Raw genomic sequence first — 26978 nt, forward strand, 5'->3', positions numbered from 1 at the left:
CAGTTTAGAGTCTGGATTAACCTGGTCCCCTCTTGATGTCTTTGGACTGTGGGAGGAAGCTGGAGTCCCAGAGAGAACCCACACAGGCACAGGGAGAACATGCAGACTCACACAGAAAGACCATGTGCTCCAGCTGGGGCTTAAACGCGCAACCTTTGTGCTGTGAGGCGACAGTGAGGACCACCGCACCACCGTGCTGCCCTATTTTCATTTACTGTATTTTAATATTTTTGGCATTTGTTTCGATAAAATCATACTGTGACTCATGCATTGTGTTAAGAATCCTATCCTAAGCTACTTGCCATCAACGCCGTCTAACTTTGGAATGCATTCCCTGATTCAAGAGTGCTCCTCAAAAATGCAAAATATTAGATTAAAGTAATCTTTCCTTGATTAGATTAACTAATACTTTTATTGCCTGGAATATTTCAGTTCAATTTCAAAAAGCATCTGAGTTATAAACATCACAAACAAGGTAAAATAACACACACTCATACAGTACAACACACACAGAGGAGTTGCAAAACAATGCCCATTTTATTGAAAAAAAACAAAAAGACTACAAATATGCCTTCTCAACTATAATCTAAATCACTCCTAACACATCCAGGGTCAAAATACTGGATATCACCTGGCAATTTGGCTCATTCTATTATCCATTTCTAGTCTACAAATAAGGAACACCTGACCTTGTGATTGGGTAACTGTCGAAGGTTAGCGTTCCTCCATATGATTTCAGCGGATAAGTAAGGCAGATAAAGAGGAGGCAGTGGAAGTCGAGAGGAACCAATTCTGTTGGATACTTTTGAGGTGGGAAACACACTGAAACAGTAACAGCATCAACCTCTTACTTGTGCTAAATGTACCTGGTATTGTGCCTACTTCACTTCCTGTCCATTCCTCACCCTGACGGCTTTATTAGCTCATCTTCCTCCAGTCTGAAAAAATGAACAACTCGTTGAAGGACAATAAAAGTTTTTAAGGCATGTGACGTACTTGGAAAAACACTCATTAACTTAACTGTCATGTGACTTTAAATTTGCTTGCTGGCGGGGAAAGAAGAACACAGCCCACAGATATCTGCATGTTAAGTTTGCTAACGACTACTGAAGGGTTATAATCTGTTAAATTGAATGGTAGACGGACTTTTAGCCTTAAACGCGATGGAAACACAGCCAAGTACCCAGCTGTCAGAGCGATGGAAGGGGCTGTCAACAGCAATGCTAGCATCACAAGCTAACAGCTATGACCCAGTGTGAACACACCCCTGAAACAAACGAGGAAACGGAAGGTAACATTATTTCTAATCACGTGACTCTTTCTTTTTTATTTGACAGCAGAAACAGCTAAACGTGTCGCCCATACCTTGAATGTTTAGCGGAGTTGTAATATGGGATTCTCCTCGAGTTCTTCCGCATAGGATCCAACGGGATGCTGTCAGCCATCTTGGCTGGGCAGTACACATTGTGACGTCACACGTTAAGACGTGAAGGATTAATGCTGCATTCAAGTCTGACCGGACTGTAAACAACCTCTCAAAAAAATTACTGGCATGTGATCTCTGTGACTAAAAATCCTGAAATTCCTCCTGTTAACCACTGATTATATACTTTTAATTTCATACATCTCCCTTTACTGCGCAATAACATTACTTTTTGATTAAACATTTATTTTAATCCAAGGTTTCGAGGGGCCAGGACGGCATCACAAGTGATAAGTGACGTTCACTGTCAACAAAGATAACATGGGACCGTTCTGAACTAGACATTGCGTAGCCCAAATTAAAGTTAGAAACCCATTTTTTTAGTTATTGAAATTTCAAAGGATGACTACCTTCTGGACGAAATGTCCTTTTCACTAAAGCAGCAAGTTGAAAGATTTCAACTGGATTGGTCAGGATGTATGTCAATACTATCCAACCTTTTAGTTCATTTAGTCATTTATAAATAAATAAATAAATAAATAAGTGTCATTCATAGTAAGGGTTTGATCAATTTTATTTGTTTATCCTTTGTTCGTGCATCTCAGAGATCTCTTTGAGGTCTGATTTTGAAAAAAAAAAAATTTGATTTTGAGATTTTTTTCAGTAGAAAACGGACCTGACTTTTGCTTTCCATTGATGGAATTAATCTTGTCCTAGTCTTAGCCATTAACTGCAGTAACAATGTCAAAAGTAATTTAAAGAAAAACACTTGCCCTAAACTAATTCCATTTATGTCATTATCTTCATTGAACATTTTATTTTCTGGCATGTGGATTGACAGTGAAAAAAAAAACTAACAAAACTGTCCAGTAATAGTGAGGTTGACAATGCTGCATCTCCAGATGGGTTCCAAACTGCAGACATACCAAGATAAACAAGAATGCAGGAACATGTGGAAGAATGCTTTTGATGTGTTTGCATTCGGCTACATAGAAAAGCTTTTCTGAAAGATCTGGTTAAGATGCTTGCTAGGACACTGCATGGGGTCTATGAGACAAGCAAACGTCACATATGCAAAGCTAAATGCTTTTATGTCATGCTAAATGGTTTTAAATTCGAGTGGGAGCTCTCTCCCCGTTGAACTCTTGTCTCCAGTGTAATTTAAATGAAGGAATGTGTCACAAATTAACTCTGTTTAAACAGGGCAAGGTAGGGCATTAAACATCCAGACTGCTTGCTCTAGTTTTTAATTCTGTCCAACAGAATGACAATTCTTCACCATAACATTGACAACAGATCATTGTGGTTTGTAATTGTGGGTATTTATGAGCATATTTTGTGCTTTGCACAAAGTAGCAGCATTGAGCAGCTATCGGGGGGGGGTGAAAAGAGAGAGAGAGAGAGAGAGCGAGAGAGAGGCCTGCACTATTGATTTGAATAGGTGTGGGTTCCCTTCTTCAGAACAACCATACATCTAAGCACCACAGGAATTCTCAGGAACAAGTTTATTTACCGTAGAGAAGAAAAAAAACATTCACCAATGACTGTAAAGTAAAATAGCAAAAAGTGAATACCCTACTTTTATCTCTCAATTAATAAAAAAGTTCAATCTTTAAGTCTCTCTCTATATATATATAATATATATAAGAACGAACAATTTGTTTTACAAATATTTTGATGTCCGTAATTGCTTGCATAAGGATATCATCACCATTTATTCAGTTGATTCCTATTTCTTTACTGTCATCAATCAGCATAGAAAAATGCCTATTATTTCCCAGGTCCATGCCGTTCTTGGTCAGACTGGTTATCGGACTTCCAGCAGAGTTCACTCTGTCCATGCCTGCAGTCATGGGCTGAAGAGGAGAGATGCCTCTGTTCTGAATCACTGAGATCTCATTGTTCTTCATTGCCAGGCTGTTGGTGATAGCTGTTGCGTATCGGTTCCAAAATCCTGGGTCTACATTCATTGCTCGAGCTGCCAGGTCTTTCTGAAACATCTCTCCGAACTTCACGGCCTCGCCACCCAGCAGGGCCATGGGGTTTTCCACCGATAGCCGCCGGCCTCTCCTGGCGGGTGCGTTGTTCCACATGTGAGTTCCCATATGAACCTGCGAGGGATGGAGAGACACCATGTGAGAACATGTGACATTTGTTGGATGCTGCCCAAAAACAAACAGGTTCAGCATCAAGAGTTGCTGATGCATTCGGAGACATTTCCTGTTTCCAAGCTCATGAGTTCAGCGAGAAGGGATTTTTGGCACTGAAATATTTTAATGAATGATTAATCTTTTGAGTCTGTTTTTAAGCAATAATGCAAATTAATTGATGGTACCGTATTTGCAAAAAAAATGACTAACTGGTCCATTATAAGCTGATTATAGTTGATGCTTTTCAGAATTTTCATAAATTATATCGGACATAAGCTTGACTTTTTGCATGATGTTTTGCTGTTGTCTACTTAATTTTCCAGTGAATCATGACAGGCCTGCGAAGACTGTGTGTAAATTCCTATGGAATACAGTGCGGATTTGGTGGGAACTTTTATTTTGAAAGGTGCACAGGGAGTGTTTTTTTCAACAGCCGGTTTAATAATTAACTTTACTTTCTTTCACATTATGGAACTGCCATGTTTAGCACTGTTTTGCGGTGAAAGCCTTCTGAGGTGTTGCCTGCTGTACAACACTTGTAGTCGGAACACTATTTTAAAATGCTTTAATTATTAACTTTTCAGGTTAGCTACAGTCATGACGGACCCTCCATAATCACTCAACAGTATCTGATCGCACCAAACAGCAGGTGTCTACCATCAAATATCAGCTTTTGGCCTCCACTACCGATAAACACACTTCATTTACCTTCAGGTTGCCTTTAGTTGTGAATGCTCTGCCACAGATGGAGCAGACGAAGGGTTTCTCGCCAGTGTGAGTGCGCTCGTGGATCTGAAGGGCGCTGGCCGACGAGAAGTTCTTTCCACAGACATTGCAGTTGTGCTGTTTGGGTGTTCGGCGAGGGGGTGCAGAGCTGAGCAGGGAGGTTATTCCTGGGCTGGCGACAGACGGATAAGCTGGAGGGATGTGGATGCTGAATGTTGGTTGCGGCCCCTCGGTTTGATTGTGTGGTTGGCTGTGACCGTTCACCTCAGTCTTGACCAATCCTGATGATGCGCCGGGAGCCAGGCTGGAAATGCCTTGACCTGCAGCTGACAAATCAATGCAGATATGAAGAAAACCGAAACACTGCTCAGCCGATGGACCTTAACCGAACACCACTGGGAACTCTTTCACTAAATGAACATTTCAAATTTACCTCTAAGTTGGAACAATGAACTGTAAGGAGTCTCTTCTTTCACGCATAATTTGCCGGGCTGTATTCCTCTCAGCTCTTGGGATGCTGCTGATGCCGAGGTCGGAGACTCAGGTTGTTCTCTCTTCACACAGGCAGCCAGATTCTCTTGAGACTCTGGCCTGTTGTTCGCCGCAGGTGATTTGATCGTCACGCCGTCTGAGCTGCTTTGAAAAGGAGACGCTGATATCGGAGGTGAACTGGAGGATTCAGAGACATTTGGGCTGTTTGAACTGAAATTCTCCACCCTTTTCCCCGATAAAGAGCATTTAATGTTAAAGTGGCTACTGTCATTAAAACCATTTGTCAGAGACTTTATTCCAAAGGGGTGGTTTAGGCTTACTGTAGAGTCTATCAGCCTCATTTGGTTCTCCAGAGCTGCTATACTGGAAACAACAGGAGAAAACTTGGGAGGTGAATTACAAACAGAACTCAAGGGTTTAGCTGGACTCGCATCTTCCTCCAAGTTTTCTGCATCTTCTCTCTCCTCCACATTGTCATCGTCCATGGAAATATCATCAATGAAGTCATTTTCATTGCTGCTGGGACTGTCGAAGTTCTTCTCAGAGACATCGCCCTCCATTTCCTGCAGCCTGTCCAACGGCGTCGAGTCTGGAATCTGCCCAACCATGTGCATACGGATATGCTGCTGAAGAACGACTGCATTGGTGAACTTCTTGTGGCATAGGGGGCATGAGTGCTGCACATGAACCGGGGGGTTTTCTCTGTGAACACCAATGTGTGTCTTCAGGTTGCCTTTGGTGGTAAAAGCCCTGCCACATACTTTACATTTAAAGGGCCTCTCGCCGGTGTGAATGCGGTAGTGCATCTTCAGAGCGCTCTGACAGCTGAGGACGCGGTGACAGAGGGCGCACTGGTTGGGGTCTGTAATCTTTTTGTCAATATTCTCCACAAGCTGCTGAAGCTTTGAGGTTTCAGAAGTTTGCATTGCATCCAGGGTAGAGTGCTCTTCTGAGTGTGAGAGGGGCGGAGAGAGAGGAGATGCTTCAGGTACGGTGGTGGCAGATGGGGTAGTGGAGCTGGCTGGTTCTGTTACTGGATTAGCTCTCAGTCTTAGGGTACAGTTTTGAGGCAAGTGGATCACCTCTGTTGTCAGAATACTGGATGCTTCTGTATCGCGGTTAGACGATGGAGTCTCTGAAATGGGAGAGAAGCAAGCTTCACTGCTTCTCTGGTGAGGTGACAAAGATGAACATTCACCAGACACAGGCTGGTAGGGAGATTTAAGGGATGGTGTTACACTGGCAGCGTCATTTGAGCCCCCGATACTGGAAACAGTGGAGGAAAACGGAAGACCCATCGAGGCTGGCAGAGGTGCAACAACAGGTTTGCTCTCCAACCATGATGAAACTGTTTTTTCTGGGGGGACAGACATCCCGTAGGGAATCCCAGAGCTTGTTGGCACGTTGTCTAGATATTCTGGCACAGGGTAAGGGTTCATCTGCACTTGAGGATACTTCTCTTTATGCCTCTGGAAGTGCACCTTTAAGTTCCCTTTTGTAGAAAAGCGATTTCCACAGATGTTGCATTTGAAGGGCCGCTCTCCTGTATGGGAGCGCAGGTGGATCTGCAGAGCACTGTCGCTGCCAAACACTTTGGCACAGAACCTACATTTATGCTTGAAGAAGGGCTCCTCTGGGCTGGGCTTGTTTTCAAACAGGGACACATTCGGCAGTTTTCCTTTCCTGTGCTTCATCAAGGCAGCAAGAGGGTCGAGTGCGTTCGCTGTGGCGGCGATGCTAGCGAGGGGATTGGGGAAGATGACACTGCTGGTTGAGCTCTGAGGTAGAAATGGCATGGTGGAGGATGAGCTGAGGAGACTGCTCTGCCCCAGGGACAGAGGACTAGAGGAGCTAAGTGTCTGAGTACAGCTAATGCTGGTTGTATGTGAGCCTGTGTAAGGAGGCAATAATGTTGCCATGTTGCTGCTGCAGATGGAGAGAGATGAAGGTGGATTTTCTGAGGAGGCTGAGGTACATATAACATCTTTAAATGTAGGCTGCGAGCATAGAGTTTGTGAGGGGAGACTCTGTGACTTTTCTAGCACAGATGATAAAGAAACAGCAGCTTGCCCATTGATGGTTGAAGGCATCGTTCCAGACTGCGCCAGGATGGGAGGAGGGATGATGCCTTGACAAGGAAAAGGGTTAGATGCTTGAGTTATGGATCTGGAGACTGGGTTCAGCGCTGCTTGGGTTGGTTGTCTATTCATGGTAGCTACCTGGCTGCAGATCTGCTCAATAAGCTGCAGCTGGTGAACCTGTTGTTGCTGCAAAGCCAGCAGATGCTCCAGAATCACTGGGATGGCTGCCGACGCTGCCCTCGATCCAGTACCGCTGCTACTGATCCCCTGGGAGAACTGGGCGACAGCCACCCTGGTGCTGTGAAGGATCTCCAGAGTCACATTTGTACTGGGCATGCTGTAACTGGCAGCTGCTGACATCTGCGGCGACAAGGACTCAGCTGAATCGGACGGCTGAGGGCTAGAAGTTACAGTGTATTTGTCCTGTGGGGGATGCTCAGTCTCCATGGCTTCATCCGGCTCCACCCCCTCCTCTAAATTGTCCAGGCTGTCGTTGTCATTCACCAATGTTTCTCCCAGCTCAAAGCCCCGGTCTACCGAGTCTGCCGCGGACAAGTCACTGGACGCCATGCTGGGGGCTGGAGAGGGTCCAAAAGGAGACTCATCGACAGCATGCATCCCATCATTGTCCTTAACGATCAACACCAAGTGATCCTCTTTGCAAACTTTCTGATGTTCACACAGCTCCGCCCAAGTGAAGAACTCTGCACAGCATTTGTCACAAATGTGTGTTTCCTCGCTGCTGGGAGAACTCTCCACTCGGTTGCTCTCCTCTCTCTCTCCCACAATGCCTGAAAGCAGGAAAAAAACAGATTAAGAGTGCAACATTGACAATCGAAGAATCCCAAGACCCATCAGTGTGTCCATCTTTACAAATCCACGTTGTGTGGACAAGCTTTGTGCAAACACACAGGACTCCCAAAACCATGTTAGTTCCCCAAATTTCCAAAAGATAACAAGCAAGGCAAGCTGAATTACAATGTTTTTAGAAAATGATTCAATGTAAATTCTTATATATATATATATATATATATATATATATATATATGACAAATACATTTATTTGATTTATTTGTGGTAGTGTTATAGATTATGTTTCTAGTTTAACCACTTTAAAAAGTCTTAATTGTCACTTCATTCTTTAAAATTTACATAGGAATTTAATGACATTTTTTTTCCTCTGCCACTTTAAAGTCCGCCACTGTAGTTGTGTGACTTCATTTTGTGTTTTCACTTTAAAACGTGTAATTCAAACGGCTCCAGACAAACATCAGAAGTAGTTCGAAGTAGCAACACATGTTGTTAACACACACTCCCTGTTTTCAGATGTTAATAATCCTTCCGGAAAAAAAATCAATTAGGTTCAATAAAGTTATCTGAACTCTCAATTGTGCATTCAGACAGATAATGAAATTCTATATGGTACATTGATTTTTCTGGGATAAAATTTGTGCTTTCCGGCTTTCCAAAAAGAAATTACGACATTTCTGCATTTATTTTATCCCTGCTGAACAAGGTTTGTGTAAATAAAGTGAAGCAACCTGACACCTGATTCTCACCCTGTGATTGTGCTTTCAATGAGTACAAGTACTTTGAAAAAGATAGCAGTACCCTATAATCATCATCTCACATTCTGGGTTTTCCTTTCAATTTTCTTTAGTGTAGAACTTCCTTTGTGCTTTCAGTCATGGTACAGCAAGATCAGCAACAGCAGACAGATAAAGATCATTTGATTTGTTATTTTTATCATAAACTCCCAACACTGACTGACTGAGCTCAAGCCTCTTCTTCACTCACAGCTCAGATTAACTTTCATATGTTATACAAAGGCCGGCTTACTTTGGGGAAAAATAAATGCCAGAAAATGGCTGAGGTTCGTGTGTAACCACACAATTATGTCACTGCTTTTGCTATTTTTCTTTCAGCCCGCTTTTTTTTTTTATTTAATCGGACTATTACGTTGATAATATCTGTATAAACTGCTGCACTCGACTCATTACTTATCACATAAATCTTTTCAGTTTGACAGTAATCTTTTGACATCTTAGTTTCCCTTTGTCCTCTCGCACTACGGTAGCTGATAAGTGACCTTCGTGAAAAGGTTTGTGATTTCAGTTGTGGCTCCCTGTATCAGTGCGTCTGCTCAGTCTTTGCCTCATTGGGAAACGGACAGCAATACCAGATGGAAAGATTTTTTACAAAAATCAATACACTCGGACTTCCCAACACCAGTAACTGCCTCTGAGGAGTGATATTAATATTATATTCAAATTTCAAGATGCAGTCTTGCACAAATTCGCAGAATAACAAATATTTTTGATGAGATTTGCTTGTCAAAGGATCCACTGAAATAATGTGTTTGTGTGTGTGTGCGCGCTGTTCTTTGTGTTAAGCTTCTTAAGGCCAAAAAGCTGTTTAAATTTTCATGTGTGTTTATGATGCACTAACTGTGAGTGTGAGTGAGTGTGTGTGTGTGTGTGAGATTGCAGTTCTAGTCATTACACTGGAATTGTCACCTGAAACAAGGAGCTGTGGTCAAGCTAAACATAGAAGTATATGGTAGGTATATTAAAAATTACTCCAACACAGACGGATCTTGGTGTAAACATCCAGTGTAATGTGTAATGTAATCTGCATTAACTGACAAAATAAAAAAGCACATTAAACTTTTCTGCTCTGAAGAGAAGTGGGCAATTAGAGTTGACTGAGTAAAATCTATTTGAAAAGTACGGCCTGTCAGAAGTAAATAATCAGGAGTCGCTGGCTCACCAAGTGGGTGGTCTGAAGATCACCAAGGCGGTTCAGCAAACACAAGAGCAAAAACCCCTTCACTGTTTTAACTCAGGATTTTGTCTGCGCTTTGTAGGATTTATTTCCAGAGAAAACAAAGAATAGATCCGTTTTGATTTAAAGCTTTGAATATATGTCCAAATATAATAAAAGTGATAGAAATGTATTTTGAAAATCACCCTCGTAATTCGCTCTATGCATAATGTTATAGGAGCAGAAAACAGATTTATGTCCGTTTCTTTCTGTGTGGTTTGGCAAAGCGAAGAGAAACAAAATCATCAAGCTGCAGTTGAAAAGCAAACAGGCTCTCAGCCCAGCGTTAATGCCTCTCTGCCTCTCTGTTTGACCTCCGAGCTGCACAGGTCAATGGTTCACATGTACTAATTGTATTATGATCCAGACATGCAGCACTTGCCCCTCGCGGGGTGAGGCTGACAAAGGTTAAGTCAGCAGGCTCAATCAAAGCCCAGCTCGGGGTGGCGGAGCCCCCGTCTGGCTGCAGGACTGTGGGAGGGCCCGAGTGAGGAGGGCCTCTCACACTTGACACCTTTTCACAGCCGCAAATAATAAGAAAGTGGCATAGGTAGCGCCGTTAGGAGCAAACTGTGAGAGCCATGATGGTGACGATTCATTAAAATACTTGATCTTCAAGGGCCTTTGAGAGGAAGATGGCAGAAAATAATGTCAATAACATCCATCCAGATACCAAGCTACTCATATTAAATTTGATTAATTTCACCCAATTCAGAAATTCCCAGTTAGATGCTGATAAAAATGTGTAGATTTCGCACCACATTAGGAAAAAGGCAGGCTAAATTGAATGGAAAAAACTCTGGATAAACACGTATCATCAATGCAGTAGTTGATATATGGTAAAACGTTGTGACTGCTGCGATCCCTTCAGTTATTAGTGCTGATTAAAAGGTTCGAATAACATCCAGCAGTTACACGAGGAGAAGATAAAATGATTTAATTAAATATTAAAATATTAAGAGTGATGTAAGGATTGTGGTGTATCATAACATGGGCTGGCAACGTGATTGAATGAGTCAGATCTGGTTACAAATAATATAGGAAATTATTGATAATTAGTTCATACACTCATGATAAAACTATGATAAAAGAGGATCATTTCACCTAATCGAATTTATTTTTATTATTATTATAAAATAATTTGCACCCAATAAGGAGATACAAGGAACTGAATAAAAACAAAACTCTCAGTATGTAAAATATGATTACAGTTTCCCATCTTTCTACTGCCATGTGGTTTAAAAGGTAAATGACTTTTAATTTTAAAAGCTGAATTATTGTCGAGGCCTTGAGACACACACAGTAAGAAGCTTAAAGATATCACATATCTGTGGATTCGTTCTGAATTTAGTTTCTTTGTTGTTTTCTGGAGAGTCACTGCAACAGGCCCTGTTTGAACCCTCCAGTCCCAAAACTGTTAGAAGTAGAAAATACTGTAAAAGCCTAATTTTAGTTGGCGTCACTCAGCGGCTGTGGCGTTATTTGGATTTTGTTTATATTGTTTCTGCTTTGGGAAACACACGAAGAACGAACTGTCCAGGCCTGAGCACAAACTTAAGACAGGTTGGAAACCAAACAGTGGGAACTAAATGTTGTTAAAATACCTAAAAGACCTAAAAAGTCAGGTAGTGACAGAAGACTTCAGCAACCTCAATCTCTTCACCGTCAACCCATCTTTGTTCACGTTTGCAGACACAGTTTTTTTTGTCAAATATTCCAATAAAACGCGTTCTTTAAATGCATCTAGTGCGAAAAAAAGAAAGAAAATAAAAAACTACTTTTTGCTCGGTCCAGCTCATCACCAACCCAGGTTCGCCTACCATTTCTGCGGAGGAGTCCGGATTGTGGCGCTTCCTCGTCGGACTGGAGGTGCTGCGGCTTGGCTTGTTTACGGCGGGACATGTTTCTCTGCGACTCTTCGCTGCCTTTCGCCGAAGCATCTACGAGCAGCGAATGGGACCCTTCCGAGGGAGAGGGGCCGGTGAAATAAGCGCAGAGTAGCTGGTGTTGATGCCCGTGTGCAGATTGCGCATGTCAGTGTAATTATGATGGAGGACGAATAATGCTTTTACGACTCTTGCTGCCCTTCGGCGGGTGATTGGCTGCGGTCCAGCCAACTCACGCTAGATATGGAAATGAGGAATGGGGGGGGGGGGGTTATAATAATTAGTCCACTTCCTGTCCAGTGTACAGCTCTTTTACGCACAACTCCAAAAACATCGACCTGAACTCCTCTTAGCGTCCCACGCGCTTTGGGGCTGTAGGTTTAACTTTGAGTTCCATTCCGCTTCGGTCAGGTAGAGGTTCTCTCTCTCTCTCTCTCTCTCTCTTTCTCTCTCCTTCTGAGTCAAAAATAGACCCTCGATTTGGATGAATCTCTCACAGAGCGCTTGTCCTTCCACGGGCTGTCTTCAAAAGCTGCGTAAAGTCCATGAGCGACGTCGCAAAGAATTAAAAAAAAAAGAAAAAAGGATGCGATTCTTGCGTTAAAAAAGGTGAGGAACCTCTCAAAGCAGTTGATGGTGGATTGAAAACGCGCGGAAAGTCAAACTATGCGCGTTATAAACTCACTCCAGACGCAGATGACTCCGGTGTGAAAGGGGTGAGCGTCGGAAGTGCGCGACGCCCTGGTTTGTCAGAGGCACCACCGGCGCTCTCATTGCTGCCTCCGCCTCCGGTGCATCATTAGATGTCCTTCAGCCGGCTGCGATAGGCTACTGCCAGGATACACAGGAGCGCTCCCTTCATTTGTTCCGACCTCCCACAATCTGGCGCCATAACAGACTGAACAATCTTGCTATCCATGTCGTCGGTAGGAATCTTGATCGGGATGTCTGGAGGGCAGCAGGTGAGAATCTTGTTTAGCAGGAAAGTAAGTGAGGATGTAGAGAGTTGGGGGGGTGGGCCTCCATTTTTATAGTTCCAAAGTTTGATAGTTGTTGCACCAGCGTTTGTTTTCTCCAATTATCCACCTGTAGTCTTGCTGATAAGAAGCCAAATATAAGAGAATGAAATACAGGCTATGAAAGGCAGAGTTTGGATGTCACTGACTGATGCCCCCCTCGGACTTTAGCTATTTCAAAGCAAGAATGAAACACACTTCATCAAAGCTGTGACCCCCCACCCCCTTTTCATCAGGCATTGTCCCAAAACCTGTGATTATTAAAAGATGCAGCTGGGGGTGGACAGAATCAGCCGGTGATAATTGCAAGTACTACACAACAGCCTGGTATTGATCGGTGTGTCTCCCATTCCCCTGCTATGGAGAGATAAGGTGGCCCCACTCCTGCTGGAATATAATTTCTTCTGACCTATCAGGTTTCTACAGACTTATGATGAATAGCCAGAGCGCTTATCTAGAAACTCAACCCTCCTTGATTCGATATCGATTCTTTGTAACCAGCGTCGGCGGCAAACAAAATCAAACTAGCAACTCCTCGGCTGAGATCTCTTCCAGGTTCTAACTTGGCCAACTCACAGCCTCAAGAGCCACTTGAGTGTTGTTAGACTGGAGGAACAAATCCTCTTAATGGTTTACAATGAGGAGGAATGGCTCTGCATGTGTTCCAGAGCTGGAGATGGTGGGTTCTTTACCTGCAGGGCCTGAATGACGTCAGCAGGAAACTGCACTTCATACAGACGCTGAGCTCCACATGAGGCGAAATGAAGCGGTTTTATCAAATGCAGGGTAGCTCTTCATAGTTTTTAACGACTGTTTGTCTTACTTTTAGTTCATTGGGAAGAAAACTGTAAACTTTTGTCCATCAATATTTTAATTAAATTTGATATTTTAATTGTACACGTTGACGTTTGTAGTTTTTACTCTGGTAATATTTGAATTTTAAAGAAACAGCGGGTTAATGCGTGTGCACTGTTGTGCATCATTTTCTTCTCTCACCAGGTGGCGCTATAAAACACAACAAACGACGGTGTGATTTTGATATAAATCATTTTATGTTTCTAACATCAGGTTTACTTCCTCTAACCACACGGTGGCGCTATAAATATAGCTTTAATTCAAGATGTCCTCAGGTCAGGACTCCCATCCAATGCGTGAAGTTTGGAAAAGATCTGACCATGCTAGAACAGTTATGGCGAATTCTCAAAATTGGCTGTATCGCCATGGTAACACTAACAAGCAAAAAAATCTCAGTCTTCACAGTAACCCATTACCACGTCCCTAAGGTTGTTCTGACCAAATTTAAGAAGGATCTGGTCACGCCATTAGGAGGAGTACAACAAAGTGTAAAAAAAAAAAAAAAAAAAAAAAAAAGAATAAATAAAAAGCACTTCCCATTGCCACCAGGTGGCGCTGAGACTAATCTGCCTCATAATTGACTGGGCTCTTCCTTGGCCCGAGCTACACCTCCCCGACTAGTTTAGTAGTTTTTATGAAATCTTGCTGACAGTCACAGACAGAAAGGCTGACGTCGCCGAAAATTCATATAAACGGCTTCTGTTATTCTGTCCAGACTTCAGAAAAGCTCTACGCCGTGGTCCCGCATTTGAAAAGACAACAAGAAATATACTACTTTAAAGATGAAGAGTCACCTCGTGTTAAACAGGTAAAATATCATCCTGTTTACCAACTTTATGTGTTTAATTCTTCTACAAGCTTGCAAAGAGTCATTTTGGAGCCAGAGAATTGCCACTGAGGACGATACCATCCATACGAAACTGAAAATTGAGTCTGCAGAAGTGCGAGGATTCACTGTCTGAAGCTTACAGTAAGCTTTGATTTACTCACAGCTGAGCGGAGGAGCAGATACAGCGGCGTCCCGTCAGCCGCTGGCAGCTGAGGAATGTGATAGCTGCTGCACACGGTCTCAGATGGAGATATGACAAGCTAATGGCCCCTGACCTGCTGCTCAGACATGCGCCGCAGGAAAAAAAAAAAGCGAAACTCTGCAGACACACGTGAGATAAAAAGACATGAGAAGGCTTCTGGTGGGAACTTTTGAGGCTCAAGTGCAGTTTTACTAGGGACGGTTATTGGATCACACAATATGATACGCATCATCACGATACAGATGAGTTTATCGCAATATATTTAGATAAATATTGCCAAATTCCATATAATTAACTGAAAATGGCAGCACAGTGCTGAAAATACAACTTGCTAAGACTGAGAACTAAATGTGAAGCTGCCATGACATTCATATTGAAAAATAAAGTGCATATAAACTCTTACGTATATGTTTATGTAATATCTATGTATATTTGCAGAAATATTTGTCATGCCAACAGCAACAATCCCACCTGCTGTGGTGCCAGTCTTTGGTGCGCAGTGAAACATTTTTTTTCCCGGACTCACAGGAACTTGTTCTAAAGTTCAGAGAAGTTTCTGAAGATAGCAAATGTGCAGTTAAGAGGACGTTCAAGACCTCAAGAATGTCTCCATTCACTGACGGAATTCAATCCTTCGAAACGCTGAGCTGATATAGAAGACCCGATATGATCTGACAAAGTAGAATGAGTTGAGTTTTTAAATCCTAAACCACTTGTATTAAAAAAGTAAGCTGTTCGCCACCTCCCTCCCTCCTGCTTTATTTCTCCGTGACTCCAGCGTGCAGCAAGAGCCAGCCACGTACGTTTAGCTTGATGCTACCGGCAACTCATGAGTATCAACGGTCCTAAAGTAGCTCCAGTCAAAGTGTTTGTCGATTCCTGAGCGTGCTGGACAAAGATGACGTGGATATTACCGAACAATCTTTTTAAGAATTTATGAGCTGACACTTTTTTGGGAAGTTTTGCTGTTGTTAGCCGCCAGTCGCTGTTAGCTTCAAGCTAAATGCATGTGGCTGGCTCTCTGCATTCTGAAGTCACAAAGAAGTGATACAGGAGGGGGGAAAAACATATTTGTGAGATCAAGACACCTATTTGTGAGGACTTGAAAGGTAAAATGAATAAAATACAAATCCCTTTGTGTGATAATATGAGGAAAAGGCCTGAGTGAATGTAAAATACTGTTTTTTTGGTTAAAGTATTGCTTAAATTGGCTATTTGAAATACATGTGAAACATTGGATACATTTAACTTTTCATGCCTAGCTTAGTTCTGTGACTCCCTAGTACTGATTATTGGGTTGAATGGGGGCTTTATTCCAATTTAAAGTCAGTTAGGAGGTAAACAGCTGTACCCATGCAAGCCAAAGATTAAAAAAGCCCAGGCTGCAGTTGTTTTTTTTTTACATAATTTTGAGTCAGAGAATGCTGTTAGTTCACATGATTTACTTTTCAATGAAACTGACTGGATCATAACATTTCTTTTCTTTTTTTTTTTTATTAGTTTAAAATATCTCTCCTCAGAGGGCCTTTGGGGTGGCAGTCTGTTTAACCCTCTGCAGCCACCACAGAATAGATCTAAAAGAATTACATTCACTCAGGCTCTGTTTCCTCATATAATCACACAAAGGGATTTTTTCTTGAAAATGATCATAAATCACAGGCCGGATCAATACGCCAGACCCAGGCTGCACTAGCCTGATAACACAATCAATACAGGGTATTTGGGTTTTAATTAATACATGACGGCGCCTCAGCCCTGAAACAGTGAAATATGACCTCAAGCCCTTTTGAAATACGTCCTGCAGAGCAGCACATGCAGCCCTGATATCTGCTACAACTCATCAGATGTCAATGTGATCTGGTACCTGAGGAGCAAAAGGAACAGAGAGCAGAGGTAGAGGCGTACCAGATAAAACAAGTCGTATACATGCATGCTAGCAGCTCGGGGAGGTTGTACGCGAGATATATTACATTTGCAGCACGGCGACCACAGTTTTGCACACTGCTCTGGCATAGTCGTCTACTTATTAAGAGAGTGTCACATTAATTGAGAGGCCACTTTTTTTCAATACAGGCAAGTAACAGGAAACTTTTTTTTCAAATCATGAGGCTATAAACTCTTAAGTAGCATGATTTTTACCCCCAAAAAATATTAATGGAAAAAATACACAGCCAAGTCGATAGCCATGCTAGCAGCTGTGACCCCTCTGTGTCCTGGCCCAAATGCTAAAAGTGCTAACATGCTACTGGCAGAGTTAAGGCAGTGAACAGTGGCTATTAATAACAACGATCGCTAACAAGATGTGATGCAAGCAAATGTTAGATTCTCCCAAAAAAGACGCTTTAATCCACCCCACCAAGCAGTGCTGCTTTTAGGAAAACCTGCTCTCTTTGGCTGTATTTTTACAACGATTTGCATCTTCGTGTTTCCCGTCCAGTCAATAAAGAAGAACTATTATTTGAGGAGGTTGATCAGGGGTCAATATGGTACCTTCCAGTGTACCTTTACAGAAGACCCTCATCAGAGAGGCTTAGGATTGTAGGGAAGTTGTGGAGACTATAAACAGCGTACATTAATTTAAAATTTCACTGGTGGAGGCTGGCCAACATCACTGGTACAGGAAATGATCATGTTAGAAATTAATAGATACAAATTTTGCAGAGGGGGACGTATGAGCTACACAAGAATATATTCTTGTGCATCTTTCATTTAATGCCCAAATGGACTTGTTTTTTTGTCTGCATGGGTCAGAGTTCACTCACTTGTTTGCTGGGAAGTGTGAAAAATCATGTTTTGCAAGTGAAGGGGATGTAGAGAGGAGGGTGTCGGCATGCTATTTGCTAACATCCTCTAATTAGCGAGACTGGGGCAGGTTTAACAGGGATCAGGTCAGAAATTGAAGAACTAGGTGAATTTTACATGATGGTTATGTCACCACCAGTATCAGAATGACTCATCATCTGGACAACTTGAATGTTTCTGCCACTATTTGTGCAACAGCTCACATCAGACCTTAAAATACTGGCTTGCTGTTGGTGCTGGAGGAGAAGTCAGATGATCTCCAAAGTTACATGGATTCATCCTCTGGGGGTGATGAGTATTTGTAAAAATTTTCCTGGAAATCTATCTTGTTTCTGGCTGAGTAGTTTAAGTATATGTGGACCGGTCCAGTACAATTAAAGCAAAGAGTCTGATCACTCCATTTCCTCCTTGTGTCCCTGTAGAGAAGCCGGGGTCAAAGCCGATGCGGAAGCTCCGACCCAGACAAGGCTCCCTTTGCAAATCCAAAACCTTCACTCAGCAGTTATTGAAGCTGAATGGAAGCAGGTCCTTCATCCCAAAGCACAAAGCAAACAGAGAATAGACCAAAAGGAAATCAAAAGTGAACAAAGAGGAATGGAACAGAGAGCAGCGAGTGACAGACAGCAGCGAGACAGGGCTGTTAGGTTATGTAGACTTGAGGGCTGAGTGGCCCGGGAAATTTCTGATCGCTTTAATTCACTAACCAACTCGTCCAGCTCTCTCCCCCTCTCTGCTTTTATCTAACAGTGTGTTTCTGTATTGATTTTTTTTTCTTTATCTTCAAGGCTGGATAAGAGGACAGAGAACTACGTGAGTCAGAGTGAATGGAGAACTTTCCTGAAGATTGCTGCTATTCTCCAGCTTATTGCCTCCTGTCCTTCATGTTTTCACATGATGTCTTGAGTGTCAGGATCGCCTTCAAGCTATAAATGAGGAAGGGGATGATGCCAGTGGACTGGGATCAAAAAGGGAAAATTGGCTGAGGTATAGACGGTTGTGGACAAAACTGAAATGCATCTCTTAAATTGTAGGATGATACACGGTTGTTGGAAGTATTTGTTCAAGCAGAGGTATTAAAAAAAATGTGATTCAGGATATTTTACCTAAATACTGTCCTTTGTTTATCTGATACTCACCATTAGATGTCTTGAACTCACGAAGTATGGTTTTCTCCATGCATGGTTTCTCGGTGAATCTGGGAAACATGAACAAACAGCGAGTCCATGCAAAACATCAGTTTAGAAACTTTCCTCATGCAGAATAACTAATTCAAGTGTGGATGGCAGCTACATCTCTTACAACTCAACCTCAGGGTGGGCAGGTTGGAGGTAAAAACAACATGCTAAATTAGAGCGGATGGGTCATATAGGTTTGACGTAATACATCATTGATGAGGAAAATATTGAGAGTTGTTGGAATTTGGCTGTCCTTCTTGATGGACTTTAAATCGTTTAATCTTCCACTAAAAAGTGCACCATACGATGCAACCCCCCCCCCCCCCCCCAAAAAAGCAGACAAATACTGCAAAGTTTAAAGTAAAAGGTTGCTATTACGAAAGCAGCCCGTTTAATTTGTGGGTCTGTGCACGTGCATGGATCCGGGTGCAGTAAAATCCTGCCTGCACATTACTGCTCTCCGGAATGAATGCGACCGGCCAGTGTAACGTGCAGCGTAAATTCCTGGTAGCGGAGTCCTGGCTTATGAAGGAGCTGGGAGGCAGGGTGAGAGATGAAGGCACAAGCTAGCGTCGTCATTCAGTCAACGGTGTGTAAAACCAGAGCAGCTCTTGTACAGTCGGTAGTTTTTATTTTACATCAGAGTGTCTGTGGAGTACTAAGCACAGTGGAGTGAGGAAGACTTGCATCATTCTGGATGGTTCATTTGAGAGCTAGCAAAATAATTTGTATAGTTTTGTTGCTGCTAATGTTTGGTTTCCACTGGCCTCCAGCGTTTCCACTGGCCTCCAGCGATAAGCATGAGTCTGCTGCTTTCAAGGTGTCATGGAGGGGAAACAAAACTCTCATGAATTCAAATGGTCTACAACTGAGTACTTGATGAACAAAGGATATCTGGGTGAAGTTTTGTTTTAAATTTTGGAGGAACCTTGTGAATGTGTTGAGATAATTTCTTCATCATGTGGGAAACAGGAGCACAGATCGGAACACCTCCTCGGTTGCTGTTGCCTGAGCTTTATAATGATATGTTTTGGACTTGGCCAGGCTTACATGACAACCACGTAATGGCAAAAAGCTGCAAAATTCAGAAAAAAAAGGGATGTTAATCCTTCTACCAAGCTTGAATGCAACAATGGATGCTGTAAAACAGTTGTTAATTACAACCTTTGAGGAACTTCTGAGGCCCAGGGAGGAAAAGTCAGAGTACACCATGATGTCTCTTGTGAATTACATGTAAGGTCCCTTCATGACTGAAAAACTTGCAATTATTAACCTCAAAAAATGTTCCACTTAATAGATTCTAAAAACAAAGAGAAGATAGACTTGAATGTATCAGCAGGATGCCCTTTTCATCCCACAGACAATTTGACAACACAATGGTTTAAGTTGGAATAAGAATAAATTGTTCCCATCAAAGTAAAAGTCGTCTTTTCAGAGCTGACTAACAAAGCAGGCTACCCACAGGTAGACCTTTGTTTCATTCTAATCATTAGCAGTACCAACAGTTTAGTATCAACCCCCAACAAACAATCCAGCCGGCGATCCCTGAAGCTGGGAACAGACCTGCAGCTGGAGGGGTTTCACTTCAGGGGTAAAAGGAACACGGAAGTGTATGATTTCTTAATTGACAAACCAGATCTTTGTGTTCATATAGGGCCTCATTCATGAAATGTTCTGGTGCACAAATTTGCTCTGTACACGTAAAGATTCTTTCAAACACTAAAACACACAGTCATTTAGTCTTCCTGAATTCCTCCTTGTGTCTAACATCTATTACAAGTCTTTCATTTTGTTTGTTTTATATATCTATATCTATATACACATCTATCTATCTACATCAATATATAGATATAGACACACACACACACACACACACACACACACGTGCTCGGCTGCTCTTGCTTTCTTCAGGCAGGAACGAGTATTTTCCTTGACTGAGGTAAAGAAGCTGAGTACTTCCTCCACCACTGGCACAAACACATATTGAAGCAGTAAGAGGAGCCCTGCGGGCGTCTTTGACACTTTAAAGCAACATATGTGAAGGGTTTTTTTAGCCTCCTGGTCTGACGAGGCTCTCAGTAGGAGACAGGCAGAGGACAGAATAATGATTAGGAAACTCATCCCAAAGCACACGAGGAGAGACCCTCACAACAAAGACAAAATAAAAGTGGTGAGTGGCAATATTGTCAGCACAGAAGCAACAGAACGAGTGAAGCAGAACTTGTCAAGGTGCTATAATACTGCATCTCTAGACTTGTAATCCTCTGAGACTTGTGTGAAAACATGGAAGTGAGACGTTTTATGTTTGTGCCAAGTTGCAGATCCTTGTGAAAGTTTAAGCTCACAAAGATCCTGCAAACAAATAAAGGTGTCTCCCACCTAGTAAACCAACAATGCTCTGCCACTGCTGACATTCTACGAAAAAAGAGGGCGAGAAAAAGAAAGAAAAGGGCTCTGACTGATTTTTATGTGAATGTTGACTAAGAATGGTCTCCATCTGTGTAAACCGTCTCAAACAGTGACTTCCTGTGAGTCACAGTCTGAAGCCTGGAGCAAATCACTGATATTTATCATGCAGGATGGCACACTTTCCCAGGGTTACAGTTTGCCTGCTGCTGGTCTCTCATTTTGGCTCCCGCCTGCTGCTACACACTTCTTTTAAATCCAGAAAAACAGGAGCTGATTTTTCAGATCTGTAGGTAAGACTGATTTCTATTGTTTGTCCCAGCAGACAGCTGATCTTCACACAAGCAGGTTGAATCTTACGTTTTCCTCAGCAGTTGTCACTTAGAACATTTTATGTTTCAAATTTATGATCAATGTAATAAAACCAATGTTGGCTCAATAATAAAATACTGTGTCACGCTGGCTTGAGTTTAAACCTGGAATAATACTTTTAATTTTCAGCATCTAGTATCTAGAGGTACTAAATACATGCTTTTTATTAGCTATGTTGTGCGAATGCTAAACAGGTTAGCAACATGCTAAGTTAATAAAGACAAATAAATAGGTGACTTGTATTAAGCCTGTTTTTAAATTGATTTTAAAAAATTATGGAATTTAATGTCTTTATACATTAAAGATAGTCGAACAAAAAAACGTAGAAGTGCAAATATTGTAGAAAAAACAACTTGCAAAAACACATCAGGAGTGCTACATGAGAACTGTGAGGTGATATTTTTCTCTGTGCCCTTTAACACAAATGTCTTAACAGCAAACGGCTACGCGACAGATTTAAAACAGAGCATTTTCATGTTTTGGATGGACTGCCGCTCATTTTCCTTGAAGTTAAAAGACTTTTAACACACCAAGCTGTTTTGTTTTGGGGTTGTTTTTTTTTCCACGCTTGCGATCATCAACCTGATTTGTCAACCTGGCTTCCCGCAAATAAATGATGCAATAAAAGGCAGTACAGGAGGAGCAAGTTACGGATAATTGCGAAGTCATGGTCCGTGGGGCCGGCGTTGTTTATTTGATTAACCTCTCGTAACAGGTCTGATGTTTTTCAGCCAGATGATCACGGCTCACGATGATCTCCTGACGGATCATCAATACCTGCGCAGACAGACAGCTGACAGCTCCTGTCATCAGGGTCGTGTTTGTGTTATGTCTATGAGGCAAAGGCCTGGAGACTATCATGACACTGCAGAGCCTCACTGACACTGGACTGCGCAGGCACAAGAAAAGAAAAAAGAAAAAGAAATAGAAGAGATATTTCTCACTATCTGGGACCACAATTGGACCCAGTAAATATTTCTCTTTCTACCTGCCTCACACTTTTGTTCTCTTGTGGCAACAACGCACAGCGGACAGTCCCTCAAAATGGCAGCGTGTGCGTCACGCAGCCTATTCAAAGAGAAACAAGGGGAGGAGAGGGGGGTGCAGGGAAGAGAGAAAAACAAATGTCATGTGATGCCAACAGTAAAAAGAGTCCAATCTGCTTTACAACAGTTTTACAGCACATCCTGGGCCGAGCCTCGGTGGTCGCCTGCAGACCAACCTTCTCTCACATCCTGTCTGCAGGCTGCTGCAGCAGCGAGAGTCTCAGCAGCACGCTGCCATCCTCGCTGGCAGCCTCATGCCCTCTTAAACCTCCTCGTGGCTGTAAACAAATGCAATTTTGCATTTCCTGCAGTCTAGACACATTTGGGGAAGAGTTGCACCGCTCGTGCCTGGTTGTTGTTCCTAGTCGTCTGTGAAAGAAATGTTTTAATAGGATAAAATATTGCTCTGGTAGAAGATCCATTACTCTGATCATGAGATGGTTGAAAGATTATACCTGGTTTGGATATTTGTCATTAAACTGATACAGTTCTTCAGATGTACATTAAAAGAAAAAGAAAAAGACAGTGCTAGATTTAATGCCAGCGAGGGATGAGTTATCCTAAATAATAATTTTTAAAAATCTTCAAAAATGAATGAAAAATTAATTTCAGAAAGTTCATAAAATTCTCAGAAAATCATCTGATCCCCACAATTCAACAACAAAAACATCTCAATGTGATCCAGTCCTAAAAACTCATACACGCCCCTACTTTTTAAAAAATTCCAGCAAAAATAAATACTAAAAACCCTTTTGAAAATGAAAACCACTAAAAGCACCTTGAGAGCAAACCTCCCAAAAGATAAATAAAATAAATATATTAAATTATGTATAAAAAATGAAATAATAAATGTATTTCTTTAAATGTCTAAAACATAAAGGCTTCTAAAATCACCTTAAATATTCCTTTGAAAAATTCACTAAAAATCTCTTCAACGTAGATGAAACATGAGACGCAGTTGAAAGCGCAAACACAACAAGGAAGTACAACTTGACTTGAAACGAGTTCATGGCGCACACGTGTTTGTCAAAGTCATTCAAGAAGCAAAATTCATGCGGAAAATTCCTAAAGACTTGAACATTTGAGTTGTTTTTATGTTTTCAACTACTCACGTCATTGTACGTTATAAAAAAAACAAAAAAACAACTCTACGTGGGAATGCGGTCTGCTCTGAAACGCAACACGTGCTGTGTATTTGAAGTGAAACCTTTGCCTTGTCTGTTCTGCTGCGCGGCTCAAACAGGAACGAATAAAGGAGCCTTCGGAGAGATGCTCATTGATTTAATCACATCATCAGCTGCAGCCACTTCAGGGCCAAAGTAGATAATCCATAACCAGCCAAACAGATTCACGCCAACGCCTGCAATCATAGCTAAATGGAGATCAGGAGGTGTCATGCAGGATATCAGCTTCTATCACGCTCAGATATGTTATGAAGTGTCCTGCAATCGATGAGGGATAACAACTACACGTCCATCGACCACGCGAGACATAACTGCATCGACAAGAGAATTAGAGGGATAATTGTTCTGCCGTCATCTAACATGACTCTCTTTTATTGTTTGTGTGTGTTTCCCTGTGCTGTGCTCGGCTGAGAATTCTCTCTCAGTCGTAGATATTTAGTGCGCTGAAGGAACGTATTATGGTACTTAAACTTTTGTTCATATTAGCATTTTTCAGTAAAGGCCAATGGAGTTTTTTTATATTCATAACTAGTTTATGTTTGAACATCGTGTTTTGTTTTTTGTTTTTTTTACAAATTCAGTGGTTTTGAAAGAATTTGCATTTGATTAAATGTAAATAATACGTTGTAAGTAATCTTCCTTTTTTTTTCATAAGTATGATAAAGTATCCAACGTTAAGTCCTTAATCTAAGTGGTGGAGATACATTTGAAGTACTTTATATTAAAATTTTGCATACATGGTATGAATCAGGGGCTTGAGGGGCCTCCAAAGAGTCCCAAACTAAACTGTAAGTTACAAAATAATTTATCTAATTTGAAAAAAAGACTAAAATATTCTGTTTTGCAGATTTATATTCATGTTTTAGACCTTTCTGTGGTATTTGCTGGTGAAATACTGAATCATTTTAGCTCGATGGGGCTTTAATTAACCCGTCAGGGGGGTGCAGAAGGTGAATGGGTCTTTGCTGACGCTGCTATGAACTCAGCTGAAACTTTTTGTATGGAGCAACAAACCAAAGAGGTTTGGAACAACTGATTAAAAGAAGAGACGGAATAAAAAGCAAAACGTGGTGGACATCAAATTGAAACAAAATGGGGGAAAAAAACTGAGGGAATATTCATTTATCATCCACAAATGGTAAACATTTTGAAAGGGTTTTCGCTAAATTAAAATCTCTCTCCTCTGTTGCTTCCCAGGATCTGACAGAATATGTTTGCTCTCATTTGACTTAAAAAGCTGAAAGACTCATTATTTTCTTAAAGTGAATCACCAAAAAAGAATGAAAAGAAAAACACACACACACACACACACACACACACACATACACACACAAAAGACGCATGCTACTTCCTTTTTATCTGATATCTGTGCAGAAGAGACTTCTTTGGTTGCTCCTCCTGGGTGAAAAAAATACAGCCCTGGGAAAGCTTTGGGTTATTCTTGGACGTCCACTCTTAAAGTATTTCCAAACAATTCAATGTTGTGCTCTAACAGAAATCTATGAATGCTTCTCAGGGGCAGGGGACAAAGCTACGGCGGGGCTGTACATCTGTGAGTTTTGAAACAAAGCTTTGTTTGTGAGCCTCAATCACTTGTGCTCATGAAAGCAGACACTTACTTGAAAAACTTTCTTTTTCATTTTGTGTGTGTGTGTGTGTGTGTGTGTGTGTGTGTGTGTGTGTGTGTGTGTGTGTGTGTGTGAGGGGTGGGGGGTGAGAAGGTGTGTGGGAGGGGTGAACACTCTAAACCTACATCCTGGTATAAATTTGCAAAACGCAATACAGGCCTGATTGTGTGTGGAGGAGACGCAGGATGCATACAAATCGAATCCCTCCTGAAATGTCCCTTTCCTTGCATGGCTCAGTGGCTAATGTACAATAAATCAACAAAAGAGGGCTTTAATACCAGCAACGGACGGCTCCCGGACACTGTTATTTTATCTTTTTACAGTATTTAATTGGAAGTTTCCCCCGAAACATAACACCACGCTTTCAAATGACTTTGCCCAAATCTAAGAGGAGATTGATAAGAATTTCTCTACCGCCCTCCCTCCCCCCCCCCACTCTCCCTCCTCTCTTAAAGTTTTTTTCCACCCTTTCGCCTTTCAGGAGAGAGCAAGTTTTTGCCGAGGGGAGACTAAAGTTACAAGTGTGTGGCATTTTGTGGAGGGAGAATGAAATTGGAGGCTTAAAGGGACGGATAAGGACAGGCTGGGAAAAAGGGAAGTTGGCAATGGTAGCGGGTCAACAGCGCGCCTCAGAGCCGTACCCACTGCACCAGGTGTCCACTTAATTCAAATGATACTATTATTCATAGACAGAGGAAGAGCATTGAAACGACCCCAACCCCCTCCTCCTCCTCCCAATGATTTGCAACTGAATACAGATATAATCCTGGAAATATAAGTCTCCATTAAGGCTATGCCATTTAGCAAACAAGGCTCCCATTGTGCAACATGTTGTGTTTATAAATCACAGACGGGGGACAAAGTAAAACATTCAGTCTGAGATGAGATTTGAGAATGTCACATGACAATCAACGGTGTGTTTAACTTTCTGATTTTATGGCAGCGTTCGCAAGTATTGATTTCAGTTTTATTCCCCGTCTTATTCATTAAGAAAAAAGAGAGAGAAAATCATCGAATAACTAAAAAAACAGAAGCCTTTCTCACATTTTTGTGCTTTTACAAATGCGTACTTTTGAGTTTCAGCTCCGAATTAAAATATCAACTCTCAAGGAGTTGAGAGAAGCCATCATCTGTCTTCTGATGGCACCACACACAACAAACCAAAAAAAAGTTAATGAGGTTGGAAAAAGCCCTACAGGCCAAAGGGCAACCACAGGGGCACAAATAAAATGAGCTTTCTACCCCGAGAACACTGTAAAACCCCATTCTGAATAAATACAAAAGATTTTTAAAGAAGATATGATGCAAATAATGTGATATGATATGCATCTTATATGATTTATTTTTTATGCTATTATCTAGACATACATTAATGCTTTCTGACGACAACAGTCTCAGAGACAGGTGTTATGTTTCTGCAGTTCATGAATATATTCATATTTCTGTTCTTAATTCCTACATCCATTTAAAAATGTTGTTGGGAAAAGTGCAGAATACATCAAAATGTGTCTTGCCATGCCATGTTAAATGGCGATTTGGTTCAAGCTGCGCGGCTCTTGCTGTATGCTTTTATTTTTTCAATGGAATCGGTCACATAAGACCAAACTGTGGCATGATGGGTAAAAACCAAGATGGATGCAAATAAGTACATTCTGTATGTAGTCCATTGGGTGATGACATTTTTTGCATATGTGACTTTTTTATGGACAATTTGATCTCTTAAAGTTTGTTTTTGTTTGTGCTAGCTCATAAAAACACATTTGCAATGGATGCTGGCTTCATAGACTTTAAAGTGACAGACATAAATTCAAATGCATAGATTTTTTTTAAAAATAGTACTGCTTTTTTTTATTATTATTTTTTTGTGCCAGACATGCGCTTA

At 41.6% G+C, this 26978-nt stretch overlaps 3 protein-coding genes and 1 long non-coding RNA gene across 9 annotated transcripts in view; 1 reads left to right on the plus strand and 3 right to left on the minus strand.

Moving 5' to 3' along the window:
• atp9b (ATPase phospholipid transporting 9B) overlaps positions 1-1465 on the minus strand; it is a 37997-nt gene extending 36532 nt beyond the window's left edge. For 2 of the 3 annotated variants that reach the window (XM_086194139.1, XM_086194137.1), the window contains exon 1: positions 1366-1465. In XM_086194139.1, coding sequence (XP_086050265.1) covers positions 1366-1445 — 80 coding nt within the window. In that variant the 5' untranslated portion in view covers positions 1446-1465. Of the gene's footprint in view, positions 1-866; positions 939-1365 lie in introns of all 3 variants that reach the window. The other variant, XM_086194140.1, reaches the window with a different exon arrangement.
• Positions 1466-2042: 577 nt separating this feature from the next.
• Positions 2043-26978, minus strand: part of sall3b (spalt-like transcription factor 3b) — a 44943-nt gene continuing 20007 nt past the window's right edge. Inside the window, exons 1-5 of one of the 4 annotated variants that reach the window (XM_086194135.1) lie at positions 22227-22300; positions 18422-18480; positions 4733-7663; positions 4282-4625; positions 2043-3534 (exon numbers count right to left, since the gene is read on the minus strand). In XM_086194135.1, coding sequence (XP_086050261.1) covers positions 3142-3534; positions 4282-4625; positions 4733-7663; positions 18422-18461 — 3708 coding nt within the window. In that variant the 5' untranslated portion in view covers positions 18462-18480; positions 22227-22300 and the 3' untranslated portion in view covers positions 2043-3141. Of the gene's footprint in view, positions 3535-4281; positions 4626-4732; positions 7664-11515; positions 12528-18421; positions 18481-19388; positions 19482-22226; positions 22301-26978 lie in introns of those variants that run through there. The other 3 variants (XM_086194136.1, XM_086194133.1, XM_086194134.1) reach the window with 3 other exon arrangements.
• Positions 12283-21207, plus strand: LOC147240434 (uncharacterized). Its single transcript, XR_015111338.1, has 3 exons — positions 12283-12543; positions 14168-14260; positions 18071-21207. It is a non-coding gene; the product is annotated as an uncharacterized LOC147240434 (long non-coding RNA).
• Positions 18069-26978, minus strand: part of LOC147240435 (galanin receptor type 1-like) — a 32887-nt gene continuing 23977 nt past the window's right edge. Inside the window, exons 4-5 of the mRNA XM_086194141.1 lie at positions 18422-18480; positions 18069-18240 (exon numbers count right to left, since the gene is read on the minus strand). The gene's annotated coding sequence lies outside the window, so the exon portion shown is untranslated. The remainder of the gene's footprint in view (positions 18241-18421; positions 18481-26978) is intronic.

The sequence above is a fragment of the Aulostomus chinensis genome, chromosome 22 (assembly GCF_037954235.1).
Source record: "Aulostomus chinensis isolate RoL2024-O1b breed Wild chromosome 22, RoL_Achi_v1.0, whole genome shotgun sequence".
In the NCBI taxonomy this organism is placed as follows: Eukaryota; Metazoa; Chordata; class Actinopteri; order Syngnathiformes; family Aulostomidae; genus Aulostomus; species Aulostomus chinensis.